The 20590-nt window shown below is 46.0% G+C and overlaps 1 protein-coding gene across 5 annotated transcripts in view; it reads right to left on the reverse strand.

Moving 5' to 3' along the window:
• The window catches only part of ATF2 (activating transcription factor 2), a 118364-nt gene that overhangs the window by 19854 nt on the left and 77920 nt on the right, over nt 1–20590 (reverse strand). For all 5 annotated transcript variants that reach the window (XM_088473587.1, XM_088473358.1, XM_088473347.1 and 2 more), the window contains one exon: nt 2913–3018. In XM_088473587.1, the coding sequence (XP_088329713.1) occupies nt 2913–3018 (106 nt within the window). The remainder of the gene's footprint in view (nt 1–2912; nt 3019–20590) is intronic.

Genomic DNA, 20590 nt, shown 5'->3' on the forward strand with positions numbered 1-20590 from the left:
TAACCTTCCAAATGCCAATGAGGTGACTAGTCACTGCCTGATGGACAGACCCCCTACAACATTAAAATACAACCAACTTATAATCACTTTTCTCCAATCTCAAAATACTATAGGTCATGGGTACGGTCAAAGATGCCATGATGTCAGTATTATCTAGATCAGTGGTTCTCAAACTGGTTCCTCAGGACCGCACACAGGTAAAGTGTTCCGGGTCACCCAGCAGGTGCACAGGTGCATTCATTACTCACGGACACATTTTAAAAGATCCACAGGTGGAGATAATTATTTCATTTGCGATTCTATGAGAGACCTAGAAAACATGCACTGTTTGGAGTCCTGAGGATCGAGTTTGAGAACCTGTGATCTAGATGCACTGCAACAGCGAAAAGCCTGAAATATTGAAGACAATAGTTAATCCCAGCAAAGTGAAAGGTGTGGAAAGAATAGTATTTTGCAACCATCACCCCCCTACCTTCTTGGCACCCATGAACAGTCATAGGCCTTTATGGTTTGCAGAATTCCACTCAAGTGAATAGAAGGGAGCTGTGGTAGTATATCTTAAGTATCAGATTGCTTCAGTTATAAGGCCTCATTTATCAATGATATACTTGTTATCACTTATTACTAATCTTAAATGGTGCTCCAACCAATCAGCTCCTATCGTTTATCAAACACAGCATGTAAAAGTGACAGTAAGGAGCTGATTGGTTGGAGAACCAGTTAAGATTAGTAACGAGTGATAATAAGCATATCACTCATTGATAAATGGGGCCCGTAATCCCAAAACAATCTCACCCACATAGCTGACAACAGCGGACCGTAGTGTACGTACTTGTGCAGTATAGAATGTAAGCTGCAATGGGACAGGCACTAATGTGAGCAACTAAGTGCTCTCTGTACAGGGCTGCTTAATGTGGTGGTGCTATACACAAACAATAACTGATAAATAGCCTAACACGGTTAGCTTGGTCAGTGCTAATTTATATGGCTCTATTCAGCTTTAATAAACCAATGCAAAAAGGAGAAAATACTTGTGGGTAATTCTGTACATAGCACTATCCTGAAGCCTCTCTCCTTTAGGAGTGATTTATGTGCATGTGGTCCCTAGAGAGAGTAGCTGGGAAATCTCCATAACATTTCTCATTGTTTTAGTGATGATGTAAAACTGCAATTACTAACATATTAAGACATTAAACGCAGTTATTGTAACTAAACCTTGCCCCAGCTCTGACCATGTAAGCATTCTGCCCCACTAGGAGCTGAGTTTCCCTGAGGCAATTATTCAAGTATTCAGGGATAAATGCCAATTTTCGACAGTGTCAACATTATCCATGCCACGGTCATCATCTGTAACAGAGGTATCCGGATGGTAGATAGACAGTAATTGGATAGACGGTCAATAGATAGACACCAGAAGGTATACAGTGAATAGGTTGTCAGGGTTAAAAGGTTAACATGCAAATGGTTGACACAGAAAAATGTAGACACATGGTTTTTCATGATTTTTAGGGCTAGGGTTAGGCTGCGGAAGGGGAATATAAACAACAAAAAAATATAAATATGTCGACCTTTTCTGTGTCGACCATTTGCATGTCGACCTTTTGACCCCGACAAACTAAGTCCATGTTGATAACTTATCTGTAGACTTTTTAACCTTCAATCTTTTGTCCCTGTCGACCTATTGCCTGTCTACTGTCTATCTATTGACTGTTTATCTATCAATCCACACTTGTAATAAATTAGTGACAGAGATACTAAATCCCAGTAGATATTTAAGTAATACAGTCAAGGTTTACAATAATCATCACATTGTGACGCCAGTATGTTTGCCAGGATAACAGTAATAATAAAATAGGTATTATCACCCTCAATTACATTTAATTCCAATGTATTTCTTGTAGTGTATAGTAGGTGCACAAAATATAATTCTTATAATTAGAGTAGAAAAATATAAATTTTAAATAAATACAATAGTATTTAAAGCTACACAAATTATCCACATATATTTAATAAATAATGGATTCAATTTAATGGGTCAGCCACGGGCAATCCGCAGCTCTTTAGCTGTTGTGGAACTAGAAGTCCCACTATGTCCTATAAGCACTATTGATCTATAAATTTACAGCATGTACAACAGTAGCTGGCATGATGGGACTTGTTGTTCCACAGGCTGCTTCCATCTGACAAACATTTATGGGTATATTTACTAAAGTGCGGGTTTTTAGAAGTGGAGATGTTGCCCATAGCAACCAATCAGATTCTAGCTATTATCTTCTAGAAGGTGCTAGATAAATATTAAGTAGAATCTGATTGGTTACTATGGGCAACATCTCCACTTCTAAAAACCTACGCTTTAGTAAATATACCCCTTAGACTCCACACACAGCTAAGCAGAAATATTAGGCATTTAATTGGCAATATCAGTGCCAGGATTGGCCAGAATAAATCCCATTATAATAAAATCTGTCAAAATGTACATATATATTTTTTACAATACATATTTATTTCAGACACCCTGGAGAGGTTTTTCCAGAGTCCTCTGCATATGTTAATCATACTATATGTGCTATAATTGGGAAACAATAGCTTTAGGGAGTTTTAGCATACAGTACTAATTAAACATCGCTTGGTAAGGGGAGGGGGGGTGAAATGTTTTTAAGCAGTAAGTGCCAGAGAGACTTATGCTGAAGTTAATCATGTGCGGCAACGAAATATTTCATGGAGGAGTCTGGAAATTAATTCTGTTTAAACAACATCTAAATGTACTAGGCAATAACCTTCCCCTATTTTCAATATTTAATGTTAAACACTGGAAGCGTATGTGCACCTCCCTATATTAATAGAAGCGCGGTTCATTTTGGCAGTATTTCACTGATGGAGCCCAAGGCCATGGGTAATGGAACATTACTCACTATGATAGCCAGATTTCTTCTGCATGGCGGTTACAGGGCAATCTTTATGAGCCAGAAGAAGCTGTTTCAGCTGTGCCACTTCATTTCTCAGCAGGGTGACTTCATTCTAGAGGTAAAGGGGAAACTTTCTCTTTAGAACCGAATGGAAGAAGTTCTCAAAAGTTCACAGCAAAGTACTAACATCCGTGCAGTGGGCTGACGGTTCTGGAGTGGAACTTTGCAGCATTGGAAAATAATAATTGGTTAGACAGCATACAGTTCAGAATGGCAGTACACAGATGGAACATGAAAATACGACAAGATCGATATCCCCCCCCCCAATAATAACCTCAGAAGACGGTCACCAATATTACATTCTGACGAAATCGAACATATAGTTGGTGCTAGATCAGTGAATGCAGCATGTACAGCCATGGCCAAAGTTTTGAGAATGACACAAGTATTGGTTTTCATAATGTCTGCTGCTTCAGTTTTTGTGATGGCAATTTGCATATACTCCAGAATGTCATGATGAGTGATCAGATGAATTGCAATTGATTGCAAAGTCCCTCTTTGCCATGACAATGAACTTAGGAGCTCATTCAGACCCGCTCGCTACGATGCATACTCTCGTTGCTATCGATGGCATGCACTGTGTAGGCATTGTGGTAATGCGCATACCTTAGTGAAAGTTCACAATGCACTCGCTCGCTGCGTATAGACAGCCCAGCAGAGTGAGTGACAGGGGAAGCAGTTTATAGGTGGTAACAGCGGCTGGCCATTAAAAACGGGGGAGTGGAGGTGCAAACGCAGGCGTGCCTGAGCATCTCAACACCGTTATAGAGGTGCGCATAATTATAAGACAGCATCATAGTACACGTCACCTGGCTTGTTTTTACACTGAAGTGCTCACAGTGCTTGCGGCAGGGTATGGTCAACCTCAAGCGCTGCGATAGCATCCGATGTACCGATGGTTGTATATACTTCCTGGACATGACGTGCACAAGTGGGCGTCTTAAAACAGGCTGGTGGGTGTCTGCATACACTATGTGATCGCTCTCTAAGAAATACTGGGCGTGCTAATGCATTGCTGTGCGAAAGCACTGCCTACTCAATTTGCATACACATTGTGCGAGCGATCGCATCTAGCGAGCGGCTCTGAATCTGGCCCTTAATCCTAAAAACATTTCCACTGCATTTCAGCCCTGCCAGAAAAGGACCAGCTGACATCATGTTAGTGATTCTCTCGTTAACACAGGTGAGTGTGTTGACAAGAACAAGGCTGTAGATCACTCTGTTATACTGACTGAGTTGAAATAACAGACTGGAAGCTTTAAAAGGAGGGTAGAGCTTGAAATCATTGTTCTTCTGTTAACCATGGAACCTGTCATCATTGCTTTGCACAAAAAGGGCTTCACAGGCAAGAATATTGCTGCTAGTAAGATTGCACCTAAATCAACCATTTATCGGATCATCAAGAACTTCAAGGAGAGAGGTTCAATAGTTACGAAGAAGGCTTCAGGGCGCCCAAGAACGTCCAGCAAGTGCCAGGACCGTCTCCTAAAGTTGATTCAGCTGCAGGATCGGGGCACCGTCAGTGGAAAGCTTGCTAAGGAATGGCAGAAGGCAGATGTGAGTGCATCTTCAAGCACAGTGAGGCGAAGACTTTTGGAGGATGGCCTGGTGTCAAGAAGGGCAGCAAAGAAGCCACTTCTCTCCAGGAAAAAAATCAGGGACAGACTGATATTCTGCAAAAGGTACAGGGATTGGTCTGCTGAGGACTGGGGTAAAGTTATTTTATCTAATGAATCCCCTTTTAGATTGTTTGGGGCATCTGGAGAAACATTTGTCCGGAGAAGGAAAAGTGAGCGCTATCATCAGTCCTGTGTCATGCCAACAGTAAAGCATCCTGAGACCATTAATGTGTGGGGTTACTTCTCAGTCAAGGGAGTGGGCTCACTCACAATTTTGCCTAAGCACACAGCCATGAATAAGGAATGGTACCAAAACATCCTCCAAGAGCAACTTCTCCCAACCATCCAAGAACAGTTAGGTGACGAACAATGCCTTTTCCAGCATGATGGAGCAGCTTGCCATAAGTCAAAATTTTGGGTCCATGGCCAGGAAACTCCCCAGAACTTAATCCCATTGAGAACTTGTGGTCATTCCTCAAGAGGCGGATGGACAAACAAAAACCCACGAATTCTGACAAACTCCAAGCATTGATTAGGCAAGAATGGGCGGCCATCAGTCAGTATGTGGCCCAGTAGTTGATTGACAGCATGCCAGGGCGAATTGCAGAGGTCTTGAAAAAGAAGGGTCAACACGGCTAATATTGACTCTTTGCATAAACTTAATGTAATTGTCAATAAAAGCCTTTGACACATGAAAAATATGAGATATGGTAAGAACTTACCCTTGTTATCTCTATTTCTACGAAGTCCATAGGGTTCCACAGGATACCTTGGGGTATAGGTGTGACGTCAGTCGCAGGGCACCAAAGAGTTAAGCTTTCAGCCTCCCAGGATGCACTAGGTCCCCCTCCTATACCCCGCCCCCGAGCCAAGGCACCTCAGTTAGTTACCAAGCCATAGGCCGGAGGAGGAGAAGGAAGAGAGAGAACAAAGATCTGGACACACACAAGAATCACATTCTCACCAGAGGGAGACGGAAAACCGGTGACCAGAGCAAAGCCCATCTGCAGCACAGGTGCGACAGGGCGGGAGTCCTGTGGAACCCTATGGACTTCGTAGAAATAGAGATAACAAGGGTAAGTTCTTACCATATCTCATATTTTCTACTTCAGGGTCCATAGGGTATCCACAGGATACCTTGGGGATGTCCCAAAGCAGTATCCTTTAAGGGTGGGGACGCTCCTGTGCAGAAAGGAGAATCCGCCGCCCGAAGGAAGCATCCTGAGAGGCGAAGATGTCAAACCTGTAATACCTCACGAAGGTATGGACCGAGGACCACGTAGCAGCCTTGCAGATCTGGACTGCAGAGGCACCACGTCGAGCTGCCCACGAAGGACCCACAGACCTAGTGGAATGAGCCTTCAGAGAAGGAGGAACCGGTAGGCCTTCATGAAGATAAGCTTCAGAAATAGCCATACGGATCCAGGCTGCCAAAGTTTGCTTTGAAGCAGGCCAACCCTTTTTACGGAAGCCATAGAGGACAAACAAAGCGTCCACCTTCCTAAACGAAGAAGTGCGGTCAACATAAGTCCTTAAGGCCCGCACAACATCCAAAGAGGCCTCACCCACGGAAAGACCCAGTGAGTTAAAGGCCGGAACAACGATTTCCTCGTTAACATGAAACTGGGAAACAACTTTGGGAAGAAACTCGGGCCGAGTGCGGAGTACTGCCCTGTTCCCATGAAAAACCAAGAAAGGGGGTCTACAAGAAAGAGCCCCTAACTCAGAAACACGTCTGGCCGAAGCAATAGCCAGAAGGAAAACAGTCTTAGCTGTTAGCCATTAAGATCCACTGATCCCAGTGGTTCAAACGGCGGTCCTTGGAGAGCCCTCAGGACCACAGCCAAATCCCAAGGCGCCACAGGTGGAACAAAGGGCGGCTGAATGCGGACAACACCTTGCATAAAGGTGCGCACATCCGGGATTGTAGCAATCCTACGGTGAAACCAGACAGACAGGGCCGACACCTGTACCTTCAAAGAAGCAAGGCGAAGCCCATGATCTAGTCTCGCTTGCAGGAAGGCGAGAATCCGAGACAGACGAAACTCCCGCGGTGCATAACCTCTCGGTCGACACCACTGGAAGAACGTATGCCACACGCGATGGTATATCCTCGCGGAAGATGGTTTCCGAGCTCGCAACATGGTACACACCACAGAGCTGGAAAACCCCCGGGACCTCAGCATGGCCGTCTCAACAGCCACGCCGTCAAAGACAGCCGACTCAGGTCCGGGTGACGACAAGGACCCTGAGACAGGAGGTCCGGTCGTAGCGGCAACCGCAGAGGACTGTCCACGGACAGACCCTGAAGGTCTGAGAACCAGTGCCGTCTGGGCCACGCGGGAGCTATCAACAGGAGCGTCCCTCCTTTCTGTTTGAATTTCCGGATTACCCGTGGAAGAAGGGAGACCGGAGGGAACAGGTATGCGAACCGGAACGTCCACCGGACGGACAGAGCATCCACCAGAGACGCCCCTTCGTCTCTTGTGCAAGACCCGTACACCGGCAACTTGTTGTTGTGCCGGGACGCCATGAGGTCGATCTCTGAAAGACCCCATCTGTCCACCAGTAGTTGAAAAACGTCCGGGTGCAGGGACCATTCCCCCGGATGAACGTCCTGGCGACTTAGAAAGTCCGCCTCCCAATTGAGCACTCCCGGGATGAAGACCGCTGATATGGCCGGAAGATTGTGCTCCGCCCAAACCAGGATCCGAGACACCTCTACGAGAGCCGCCCAGCTTCGGGTTCCTCCTTGCCTGTTTATGTAGGCCACGGTGGTAGCGTTGTCCGACTGGACCTGTACCGGGTGACCCTGGAGAAACCGATGTGCCTGCTGGAGAGCATTGAAGACCGCACGGAGTTCCAAGATATTGATTGGAAGCTCCGCTTCAGTCAGCGTCCACCTGCCCTGGAACAGATGTGGACCCGAAACTGCTCCCCAGCCCCGAAGACTGGCGTCCGTTGTCAACAGGACCCAATTTGGAACCCAGAACGGACGTCCCTCGCTGAAGTTGGTCGTCTGTAACCACCAAGCAAGGGACAGGCGAACCTCCGGGGTGAACACAATCGTCTGGGACTTCAGAGACTGAGGCAGCCCGTTCCACTTTGACAGGATCAGGTGCTGCAGAGGTCTGGAGTGAAACTGGGCATATTCCACCATGTCGAACACCGACACCATGGAGCCCAGTAACCTCATCGCCGAGTGTAGAGACACCCGGCGGCTGTGCAGACAACTGCGCACCCTTGACTGTAAAGCAGAGATCTTTTCCTCCGTCACGAAGATCTTTTGCTGTCCCGAGTCCAATAAGGCTCCAAGATGCAGAATCCTCCGAGACGGGATTAGAGTGGACTTCTGCCAGTTGAAGAGCCAGCCGTGCCGTTGCAGCAGGGCAATGGTCAGGTCCAAGTGGCGTAACAGGAGCTCTGGAGATCCCGCCACCAAAAACAGGTCGTCCAAGTACGGCAACATGCGGACTCCCTGCAGCCGCAGAGAAGCCGCCATGACCGCCATCACCTTGGTGAAAACACGTGGTGCTGTCGCCAGGCCAAAAGGTAACACCCGAAACTGGAAGTGGTCGCTGCGGATTGCAAACCTGAGGAACTGTTGATGGCGCAAAAGAATAGGGACATGCAGGTAAGCGTCCTGTATGTCCAATGACACCATGTAGTCCCCAGGTTCCAGTGCCAGAATGATGGACCGTAGGGTCTCCATCCGAAACTTCGGTACCCGCAAAGACTTGTTGAGTGCTTTGAGGTTGAGAATCGGACGATACGACCCATTGGGTTTCTGTACCAAAAAAAGATTTGAATAGAAACCCTGGCCCCTCTGGGAGAATGGAACAGGCACTATAACTCCAGCCTGGAGCATAGTGTGCAATACCTTCCGCAGCTCCGTAGCCTTGTTCCGGTCTGATGGTAGACCCGTGGTGAAGAATCGAGTCGGGGGTCTGTGCCGGAAGGAGAGGGCGTACCCGTGGGAGACCACCTCCAGAACCCAAGTGTCTGTCGTAGTGACCGACCAACACTGGGCGAACTGCAGCAGGCGGCCTCCCACCCTGGGATCCCCCAAAGGGAGGCCCGGACCGTCAGGCCGCAGGCTTGTCATCTGGCTTGGGGGCCGGACGTCTGGTACTCCATGCCTGCTTCCGGGGCTTGACCGATTTCCTAGGGCCAGCCTGACGAGGAAACGACTGTGGTTTGGGCCTGCCCTGGGCCCTAGATGACCGAAAGGACGATGGTCCAGAACCAGAAGGAGCAGCGGCCGACGGGAGACAAGCCGATTTGGCTGCCGCCAGCGTGGCCACAATCTTATCCAGATCCGGACCGAAGAGAACTTCTCCGGTAAACGGCAACGCTTCCAGACCCTTCTTGGAATCTGCGTCCGCCTTCCAGGATCGCAGCCACAAGGTGCGACGAGCAGCTACCGCTGCTGAAGAAATTCTAGACACCAGAGTACTAATGTCTAGAGCCGCCTCGTTGATGTAGGTGGCCGAATCACGGAGATTGCCAATCAACTCCGCCTGTTCGTCCGGACAGTCGGAATCAAAAGAAGCCTCTAATGAATCCGCCCAGCGCTCCATCGCTCTGGCAACCCAGCAAATGGCCATAGCCGGCCGTGCTGCCCCCCCTGCAAGGGAATAAGCGGACTTCAGGCAGATTTCCACCTTGCAGTCCGTAGCATCATTAAGGGAGGACATGGATGGCATCGGCAACGTGGCACTACGGACAAAACGGGTCACGTGAGAATCCACCTGTGGAGGGGATTCCCACTTAGCAAAATAATTATCCGCGAACGGATAAGCCACCGCCAGGCGTCGCTGCGGCTGGTATCTTTTGCCAGGCTGTTTCCACGCCTCCTCTAAATGGTCCACCAACTGACCCGAAAGAGGAAAGACTGTGGCATCGCCCTTCACGTCTTTGAAAAAGGCATACTTAGACTTAGCCGCTGGGGGAACTTCGTCCTCAATCACCAAGGCTGTGCGGACCGCCCGAATAAGTCCAGGAATATATACTTTGGACTTAGCATCAGCGTCCTTAGTATGGAGAGGTTCCTGATCGTAAGGATCCAGAATCTCCCCATCATCAGACGTCCCTTCGTCATCCTCATAAGGAGCGGACAGAGACGCCACCGGCCGTTTATGAGGCCGCATCACAGACTCCCCTTGCAACACATCCGACAAGTGCTGTACAGAACTAGACAGGGAGTTAACCCACGCTGGCTCCTGAGAAACCGGGAGCGGGGAAATAGGGAGACTGTGGGGTACCACCAATTGTCGTGGGAACCCCTGCATGGGTGACGACACCACAGACTGCTGGGACAAACCCATCGGAGTAAACGCGGGCTGCGGAGCTAACTGGCCCACTAAAGCTGTTAGCGCCTGAGCGAAACAAGCCCAGGGCGGCTCCTGTACCGATGCTGTAACCGTAAGAGGCCGCGCCATGGACAAACACTGCCGGCAAAGGCCCTCTGCGCTACCCTCCCCCTCCGCTAACGGTACTTTACACGTGGTACACTGTAGCCGGAGGGGAAAATCACTTTCAGACATGATGGCACCACGTATGTGACCCCTCTCACCAATTATATATTAAATAGGCGAGAGACCACCCTGCAGCACTGCACCGCAAGGGCTTAGCAGAAAGAACAGGGACAGTAATAAAGCTGACAGTCTTGAGAAGAAAAGTTACAGGCAGCAGCGCTAGCACAGTCACATACAATGCAAAGAAAATCAATTCCTGCACTAACAGCGCTGATCACTCAACTACACAGACACAGGGCCTGGTAGGACACAGTGCTGCATACACAGACCTGACCACAGCGGAGGAGAGGTATGCGGGGGGACCCAGACCACGATGCTTCCAATGCAGGCTTCCAGCAGTGTTCACCATGCTTCTGAAAAGATGGCCGCCGAGGAGCAGAGAGAAGGCTGGCCTGGAGGAGGAGCGCTGACACAGGGCCAGTCAGCACAGTGCAGAGAGGGCTGTGTGCAGCGGGGGAGGCGCTGGCTGTGAGACAGGGAAGGCGCGCTCCCCCGGCATGCATTTAACCCCTGGGACGCCGCAGCGCTACCGCTCTGCTGCGGTCCGCTGTCCCAGGGGGTAGTGGAAGCGCAGGTTGGTCGCCTGGCTCCACGCTGCAGCCAGTCCCCAGGGAGCCCCCTGCCTGGGGACTTAGGACCATGTGATCAGCGGGGACCCACCGCGGGACCCCGCTGCTTACCTCTGTCCCCCTTGAATCCGGTCATGGTCCGGAACATCTGGGGTCACCGCTAGCTGTGACCCCAGATGCCCACCAGCATCCCCGGATCAGTACCGGCGTTCTGGTACCGGCGGGGTGTAGGGAAGACAGCATGGACGTCAGGACTGACTGTCCATGCTGTTCATCCAGATGTGCAGCCACAGCTGCATGAAGAAAAAGCTTCAGGGGCTCTTATAGCCCCCACTCCAACAGGTGCACCCGACTCCGGCCGGGCACCAAACTAAACTGAGGTGCCTTGGCTCGGGGGCGGGGTATAGGAGGGGGACCTAGTGCATCCTGGGAGTCTGAAAGCTTAACTCTTTGGTGCCCTGCGACTGACGTCACACCTATACCCCAAGGTATCCTGTGGATACCCTATGGACCCTGAAGTAGAAATTTAATTTACTTCAGTATACCATAGTAACATCTGACAAAGAGGTCTAAAAACAATGAAGCAGGAAACTTTGTGAAGACCAATACTTGTGTCATTCTCAAAAATTTTGGCCATGGCTGTACAAATAGGTAACTAAAACCTCCCATAATGGTGCTGGTTGTACCGTTACTCCCAAGTACAGCACAGCTACACTAAGATTGTGCATCCACCTGGCAACCCTGCTGGAGGTCTCCTGTCTGTGGGTATCATCCAATAGGGGAAATCTGCCGATTGCAATAGAGCTTGTCTGATTAGAATGTACAACAGCTAAACATTTAACAGTGTTAATCACCATGAGTACTGGTACTCAGGAAACAGGGAAACAGGTACCAGTACTCACCTAATGTTACAAGTGGATACCAAACGTATAGTAGCTTCCATGCTCTGTTACCTTTTCTTAAAATTTGCATCTTAGTTCTTATAGTGTACTAGGTACTTAGGATTAGTGTTTTGGCGAAGTTAAGTAGCAACATCCATGGAGCAATAAATGGGGCTAGTAGTTATAAGAATCCAAATACTACCAAAAAAATGGAACAGTCAGGAAGGAATCGGTATGATTTACCGCCGGTTGGAATACCGACAGCGGCATCCCGGCAGAGGAGGAAATCCTGATCGTCGGTGGTAAGTATTCAGTAACCTATTTCTAACCCCCTAACCCTAATCCCCCCTCTAAGTGCCTAACCCTAATCCCCCCTCTAAGTGCCTAAACCTAACCCCCCTTCCCCGCCACCTAAACCCCTCCCTCCCCCTTGCTTAACCCTAACCTCCCGGGGGGGGTGCCTATCCCTAAGTCCCCCACGGGAGCCCTAAACCTAACCCTCCCCCCCCTCGCAGCTGTCCGCGCTCGGCATCTCTTTGATCGGGATGCCGGGCACCGGTCTCCTGGCGTTGGTAAAATGACAGGCGTCTACATTTAGATGCCTGTCATTAAACCCTCGCTGGGATAAAGCAGTTGGGAAGCCGGCTGACGGGATTAGGTCCGCCAGCTTCCCGACTGCGTATCGTCAGGAAGACGCACTAGTCACAGGACAATGTACTCACGAGTAGGGGAGTGTTATTTAAAGGAAGCATCGTTTTGGAGGTACATCCCCCTACTATGAGGATAGGACATGATGATACTGAACCGCAACTATACCTCATGCTTAGGGGCCGCAGTATTAATCTACATGTTGTTATCTCTAATGTGAAGAAGTGGTGCTGTAACTGTTAATGTGTAAAAGGGTCTGTTTTGCGGTTTACCAGGCCTTACTCATGATTACGAAGCTCTCACCGAGCACGAAAGCATATGTAATAATGCACACAAAAAAGGTGTACTCCTGTCTCTGACAGTATATTTGAAAGAAAATATTACACAGAAATATATTATTATTTTCCTGTAAAAATGTTCTGTATTAAGCCTTTAGAGTAAAACTGTAACAAAGTTGATTAGGCTACTAGATTTGAAAACATACATTTAATAGTTTAAGTGAATTTGCACTAAACACACAGTCAGGACTTTAAATGCATAGGTTTATTTTAATAAATAGTAATTCCAACTAAGAATCCTGAACTAAAGATCACCCGTAAATTCCATGTTGGTTAACACCTTATGAGCCTGAACAGCACACATTGCAATGCAATTTATAGGCACTTTTTCAAAGAATAGCTATTTTTAATAGGGCAAATATGGCTTAGCTCAAAAGAGTTAATTTTCACATAAAATCTTTATGAGCTGTTGAGAACTGGCTGCAAACTGAAGGTAAATCATTACAGAAGATGGCAAATACACTGAAAGTAGAATAGACTGTATAAGGTGGGCAGTAAAACTAATGTATTCAATAATTCCATTTATTCATGGACAGAAATGTACAAACTTTTCACCATAAATGTTGTTTTTGCACACATTGTTAAAGGGACCTTTCAATCAAAACTTCAAGCTACAAACAAATAGATAGGTGCTGTAAATATACCTTAGGTCGGGTACACAGTAGACAACCCCGGCAATCCCCCCAGACTATTAAAATTGCCGGTTCACACTAGACGATTTATCGAACAAAAGAACAATCACTCGTTTCGTCCTTCATTAAAGTACACAGACAAGATCGTGAGATTGGCTGTGCAAGTACGGCCAATCACACGAATTTGCATGCAACCCACAGGAGGGCACAATCGGGCATACACACTGCACAATTTGTCGTTCCGAATTGCCTAAAATAACAAATCGTCCAATTTATCGTGTAGTGTGTACCCAACCTTAGGCTTCAACTTTTAAAGGGAAGGAAGACAGAGGCTAAACTAAAAATGCCTGGGCCCAAAACCAAAATACCTATGGGGTCCATCATAAATTTATACCCACCGCAAAATCTGTTCCATCCCCATTCAGTATCCAATAGGGTAGAGTGACCAGTATGGAGAAATAAGTCCATTTGTTTTTCACTGTTCACAAGGGATCTCAAGTGATGTCACTAGCCGCCAGGGTATTAGTTGGGTGCGCGCTCATCAAAATTTACTCTGCCCACAAAATAGACACTGTGTGTAAACATTATACACACAGCAGCGGGTAAGGGCTGAAATGTACACCCGACTGGCATTTTATAGGTTGGAACACCGAACACCGATGATCCTCCCACCACAGCTGTCTACCCTAAATTTTCAACAAAAAACATTGAACGTTGGATCAGTAAATTCAATTAATAATACTTAGTATATTATTTGTCTAGTCCAGTGGTTCCCAAACTGGGTGCCTCAGGTCACTTGCAGGGTGCCTCGGGTTTGTGGTCCAGTACCAAATAAAATGATTTTTTTTGTCCGTGTGATAGGTAAAACCGGTGAGCGCATAACTGAACCTAAGGGTGACATAAGCACAATTTACTTCATTTCATTTTTGCCGAATTTCTCAAGAACCACCTTTTGGCCCACTTTTGGGTGCCGTGGAAAAAATGCTGATACACTAGGCCGCCGTGATTCGAAAAAGTTTGGGAGCCACTGGTCTAGTCTATATATTATTACGATTAAGGTTAGCAGTGTAGTAGCTCAGAAGGTGTCAGGAATATCCTCTCACTACCAGTAAGACGCTGGTGGAAAGGCCGTGCCGACAGCAAAGGAAAAAACAGTTTGAAACAAACAGTAAATATTATTGTTTTGAAAGTGATACAAATGAAACGATATAAGTGCTGCAGTTACATCATACAAACCCTAAGCAAGGAGGGTATCTAGGTAGTCACAGTGGCAGTTTCAGAGCTGGGCCGTACTTGCGACTGCATTGTATGCGCGGAACTAATGCCTATAATTCACCCAGTAAGCAGAGCTGTATACATCTCTCTGGCCAGACCGATCCTATTAGTAGGCTCGATTTCATAGCAGTCATCACCATCACCATAAAATCTTAGCTTACATTCAAATGCCACCACAACCACTGAGTTACGACCCTTCATTCGGAAGTGGTGATGCATCTGAATTGCGCACGACTCCGCATCTGATGCGTTCACACAGCCACGGAGCATGTGCAGCACACAAAATAACACGATGCATCCACAAAACCCACTTGCACTCATCTTGCCATCGGCCCCATAAGGCTCTGCTGCTGATCTGTCCAACCTCCTCTGGAATTATGCTCAAAACGCACCTTAAGAAAGAACAGGTCCGGATAACCCTGCAAAACAATGTATTCTTCATATAGGAGTAAAACATTTAATTGTAATTTCAGATTTTCCTGCGTACCTGCCTGGTAATATGTGGCACAGATTAAATGATTTTTCACCCACCCCAAGCACAATCCTGACATTAAAACGCAATGTGAGCTGGTCCGAAAAACGGTTTGTGGTCCCCACTGCCATGAGAAGAGCAGACCTCCAAACATATTACTTTTACTATTAAATGCAACGTAAAAGTAATCATGGGTCATTACTGCCCTCTATGCTGATCAGCGCTGCCAGCATGTCAAGTGAAGAGTTATTAAGGAATGCGCAGGATTGATTAATGCGCTCACATAAAGAACGCTTTAATTATTTCTGTGACATTCAATTTTCTTTACAAGTCATTCTGTTCTTCACAGCCGACGGTTTTGCATTTGGCAGACAGAGAGATTTCGCTCTCTTGAAATCACCACCAATGTGAGCACCTTAACCGTTTACTGCCTGGCAGACAAAATCCAGTAACGCAAGCTAATAATCTATATATCACATGTGTATGTATAGCTCTGTTACAGATGGCTATTCACATGCCGCAGTAAAGGCTTGTTTATAAAAAACGCTAGAACTGAAGAAGAGAATGTGTTAGAAAGAATTTTATACCGGATTCTTACACCTTCTGAATTGGTAACTGCTGGAGGGTCGCCAGATGCCGTACAAGCCACATTCTTATGAAATGGCGCTCTCTGATTGTACTGTAACTCAAAATAGGGTTCTATAACTTTGTCTAAAGCTGCGTATTCACTAGCCCAGTGGTTCGCAAACTTATATGAATCTCGGCGCCCTGGTGCATCAGAATTGTTTTCACGGCACCCCTAAGCCAAAAGTTTGTTATTCAGAAAAAATGTAGTGATGTAAATTCTGCTGACCGGTCATCCTTAGGTTTGGTTATATAGTGGCGGACAGGTTTGTGCACATATTTACATTACATTAACCATAAAGAATTTGTTTTGATGCTGGACCACCAACCTGAGGCACCCTGGCAAGTGTCCCGAGGCACCCCAGGGTGCCACAGCGCACAGTTTGGGAACCACTGCACTAACCGATAAAATGAACAATTTTGTTATCATTCAATCGTTCATTATATCGGCCAGTGGATGTGCCGTTAAAGACCAGCGATGCGCGCTCCAGCTGGTCGTTGACAATGTCGCTCATCGCCTGTACTTGCAACCTGCCGATATCGTCAGGTTCTGCAAGTACGGGGATGAGGGAGGGTGACGTCACTGAATGATATATCGTTCAGTGTGGGTGCTCAATGTCGTTAAGGACACTGAGCACACCACTGCCGGGGACACACTACACGATATCGCTCATGAAGCGAATCGTGTAGTGGATATATGCCATAAGAGGAGATTATATACACACACAAAATATATACAGTGCCTTGCAAAAGTATTCACCCTCTTTGCATTTTTAATGTTTTGTTTCCTCACAACCTGGAATTAAAATGGATTGTTTGAAGGTGTGCATGAACATGCCTACAACTGGGAAGTTGTGTTTTTTTATATTGTGAATCAAACAACATTTAGGACAACATAACAGAAAACTTCAGCGTGCATAACTATTCACCCCCCTAAAGTAAGTACTTTGTCGAGCCATCTTTTGTGGCAATTACAGCTGCAAGTTACTTTGGATAAGTCTCTATGAGCTTGCCACATCTTGCCCCTGGGATTTTTGCCCATTCCACTAGACAAAACTGCTCCAGCTCCTTCATGTTGGATGGTTTCCGCTTGTGAGCAGCAATCTTCAAGTCTGACCACAGATTCTCAATTGGACTGAGATCTGGGCTTTGACTAGGCCATTCCAACACATTTAAATGTTTCCCTTTAAACCACTCGAGTGTAGCTTTAGCAGTATGCTTCGGGTCATTGTCCTACTGGAAGGTGAACCTCCGTCCCAGTCTCAAATCACAGGCAGACTTAAACAGGTTTTGCTCAAGAGTTCTCACTGTATTTAGCTCCATCCATCTTTCCCTCGACTGGAATCAGTTTCCCAGTTCCTGCTGCTGAACAACATACCCACAGCATGATGCTGCCACCACCATGTTTCACTGGGACGGTGTTCTTGGGGTGATGGGATGTGTTGGGTTTGCGCCAAACATAGTGTTTTCCTTGGTGGCCGAAAAGTTACATTTTAGTCTCATCTGACCAGAGCACCTTCCTCCATACATTTGGGGAGTCGCCCACATGCCGTTTGGCAAACTAAATTTGTGTCTTCTTATTTTTATCACTAAGTAATAGTGTACGGCTTATTGTGGTCACATGCACAGGTAGACCAGTCTCTGCTGTGGAACTCTGCAGCTCCTTCAGGGTTACCTTTGGTCTCTGTGCTGCCTCTCTGATTAATGCCCTCCTTGCCCGGTCTGTGAGTTTTGGTGGGCAGCCCTCTCTTGGCAGGTTTGTTGTGGTACCATGTTCTTTCCATTTGATAATGATGGATTTGCTGGTGCTCCAGGGGATCATCAAAGATTTGGATATTTATTTATTTTTTTTATAACCCAACCCAGACTTGTACTTCTCAACAACTTTGTCCCTGACTTGTTTGGAGAGCTCCTTGGTCTTCATGGTATGATGCCTCTTGCTTATTGGTGTTGCAGCCTCTGGGGCATTTCAGAAAAGGTGTGTTTATACTGACAGATCATGTGACACTTAGATATCACACAGGTGGACTTAATTTCACTAATTATGTGACTTCTGAAGGTAATTGGTTATACCAGAACTTTTGAGGGGCTTCATAGCAAAGGGGGTGATTACATATGCACGTGCAAATTTTCAGAATTTTATTTATACAGATACTTTTTTATATATATTTTTCTCATTTCACTTCACCAAATTAGACTATTTTGTAAAGATCCATCACATAAAATTCAGATTAAAAAATAAATAAAAAATGACAGGTTGTAATGTAACAAAAAAAGGTAAAATGCCAAGGGGGTGAATACTTTTGCAAGGCACTGTATATCATCTAATTTTAGACAAATAAAAAATGATTCATTACTTTCCCAGAATATTTGTATTGTAACAAAGCCAATGGAGGATTTCTGGAGATGCCAACTATACTAGTGCTACTCTCATTTGTTTAACAAGCCATCATATGCATTTCATGTAGTGCATTATAGTATATGACAGAAGAATATTGCCTCTTTGGACCTGATACAGAGATGGCCACAATGCCGATGCTTACGCAGTTTGAGCGATTATCGGTAATCTGGGCATGCGTCTTGCTGCGCATGTGTCAAGATTAATTTTAGTTGTCGCTCTCAGTGAGGATTACTTTATAATGTGATTGACAGGCGGGGACTGTATGTGGGCAGGAACGGGGAGGTGGCAGCTCAAACACAGGCGTGTCGTGACCATCTCGGGACATCTGAGACTGCGATACCGTATGCAGTCAAAATTGCTCCAATATCTCATTTCCCATATGCCGTTCTGCGTGGCCATAGGGTTATGCAAAAGGCCGATTACCGACTGATCTGTGACTGAGACGCGTCTTTGTACGCAGTCGGTTGAATTTGCAAAGCTGCTGGCTGGCGTCTCAGTACAGATCCCGGGCAGCTGCCACATTTGCATGTTTTCGCACAACCGCTGCATGCAAATTCGCAGCTGCGGCCGCATTAGCGTACATCTCTGACTCAGGGGTCTATTTACTAAGCTGTGTTAGGAGATAAAGTGAACGGTGATAAGGTACCAGCCAATCAGATCCTAACGGCCATTTTTCAAACACAGCCTGTGAGATGGCAGTTAGGAGCTGATTGGCTGGCAGCTTATCACTTTTCACTCTGTCTCCTAACAAAGCTTAGTAAATAGACCCCTCAGGCTCTTTGTTCGGTATCACCATGGTAACAATATGATTTTTTAGAACATGTCTGTAGGAAACAACCTCCTCAGCATTCTTCATTACAGTCCCCTGCCCCCACTTAGCATGTCTACCCCCTCTATCTCCCTTGTGAAAGCCCACACTTAGTAATGCAGTGCAGGAGGGTGGAGCTTCTTTATCTTGCATCACCCAGCAAGAAATATGAACAGTTTAATGAGAAAAGAACGCTCTGTTGTAACATACATTGCAATGCTCTGGTATGCAATATGCTTTTCACAGAAATAGTTCAGGGTGCAATGAACAATTTATGGGGTATAAACAGCTGTCTGGAGAAAGGAGGAATCTCTTTTACAACATGCCAAAATACTTTAAGTTGAATTCCAATAACTTACACATAAGGTAAGTGGACTTTAAATAATTACACCCGTAGAACTGTGCAATGAAGTAGGAGCAACGTATGTATGCTTACCTTAAGTGTTTTCTAATAAAGAAAGCCCTGGCATGCCTAGTCCATCACATCATTGCTGGGGCAGAAAAACCTCTGGAAGAACGGATTACTTGCACTGAAGCTGTACTAAGTTACTTGTTCTACCTTGTTGTATTAAACACTCCATATAAACAATTCATCTGAAATACCTCCAGGAAGACTTATGGTTTTATAGAAAAGTGGGAACATGAAGGGGAGGATGAGGAGCTTGTTGGGAGTGAAAGAGTTAGTACTGGACGGGGTCTCTAGTAACCATATGGCGCTTACATGATTTCCACATTGTGCTAGAATTTTTATTGGCAACAGCTTGTCTGTTTTCTAGCTTAAGGTTTGCTATGCCTCAAAACCGCAAGGTTTAAATTAAAAAGTCCCAGGTTCTTTTAACAATTTACCAGCCTCCCAAGAAGATGGTGTGATCAGGGCACATTTCTCTGCCTCCTGGGTCATCCCCTTCCAAGCGTATACACATAAGGCTCATAGACTTGCCTTATGCTCGCAGACACTAAGAATACAGGAAACAACTACAGCTCCTGGAGAACCAGAACATTTAAAAAGCACACAACGTCTACCCACAGTGCATCAGTGAGGTCCCTGGCTCTACTAGAGAGTATAGGCTGCATTTTTATATATTACCCAGCTAGCAAAATGTTTGCATCCACTATTGCGCTCTTTAGTCAGAGCTATCATATGGCAGTCTAACTTGGACCAGTCATGCAGAATCTAAATTGGTGCTGACATAAGTAGGAGTTTCTCTGATACTGGTAAATTTGAACACTAGCAGCCCATGGTCATTCATTTCAGATTAAATCACCTTTGAAGCTGCATAGACACACAACGATTTTATGAACAATTTTATGAACGATTTTCTGTCAGATTTTTTAAAGTGTAATGTGCATACACACGGTCAGATTTTTCTTCAGATCTGAACGATAACGATTTATAAAATCGTTCAATCGTTCATATCTGAAGGAAAATCTGACATATCTGACATGTTTGAACGATGAACGATGCGCGTTCCCGATGGTCAGATAACAATATCTGACATCTGATGTGTTTGCAGTCAGTTTTGGATGATTTCAGTCATTTTAATGCAGTCAAAAATCGTTCATAGTTCAGATCGTTCAAATCGTTGGTCAAATCGTTCAAATGGTTCAATCGTTCATCTGACACATCTGACAAATCTGACCGTGTGTATGCACCTTAATGAACGATTTTTTTGAACTACAAACGATTTTTGCATATTCCCTTACTGAAAATCGTTGAGCTGGTCAGTATGACTGAACTACAAACTACAAACGTGAAAGTGCATGAATGGTAATTGTTCATCGTTTTAACTCAGGAAGTGAAAGATTTTTTTCAACGATTG

This window comes from Taudactylus pleione, unplaced genomic scaffold (assembly GCF_031769625.1).
Source record: "Taudactylus pleione unplaced genomic scaffold, aTauple2 ptg000004l, whole genome shotgun sequence".
In the NCBI taxonomy this organism is placed as follows: Eukaryota; Metazoa; Chordata; class Amphibia; order Anura; family Myobatrachidae; genus Taudactylus; species Taudactylus pleione.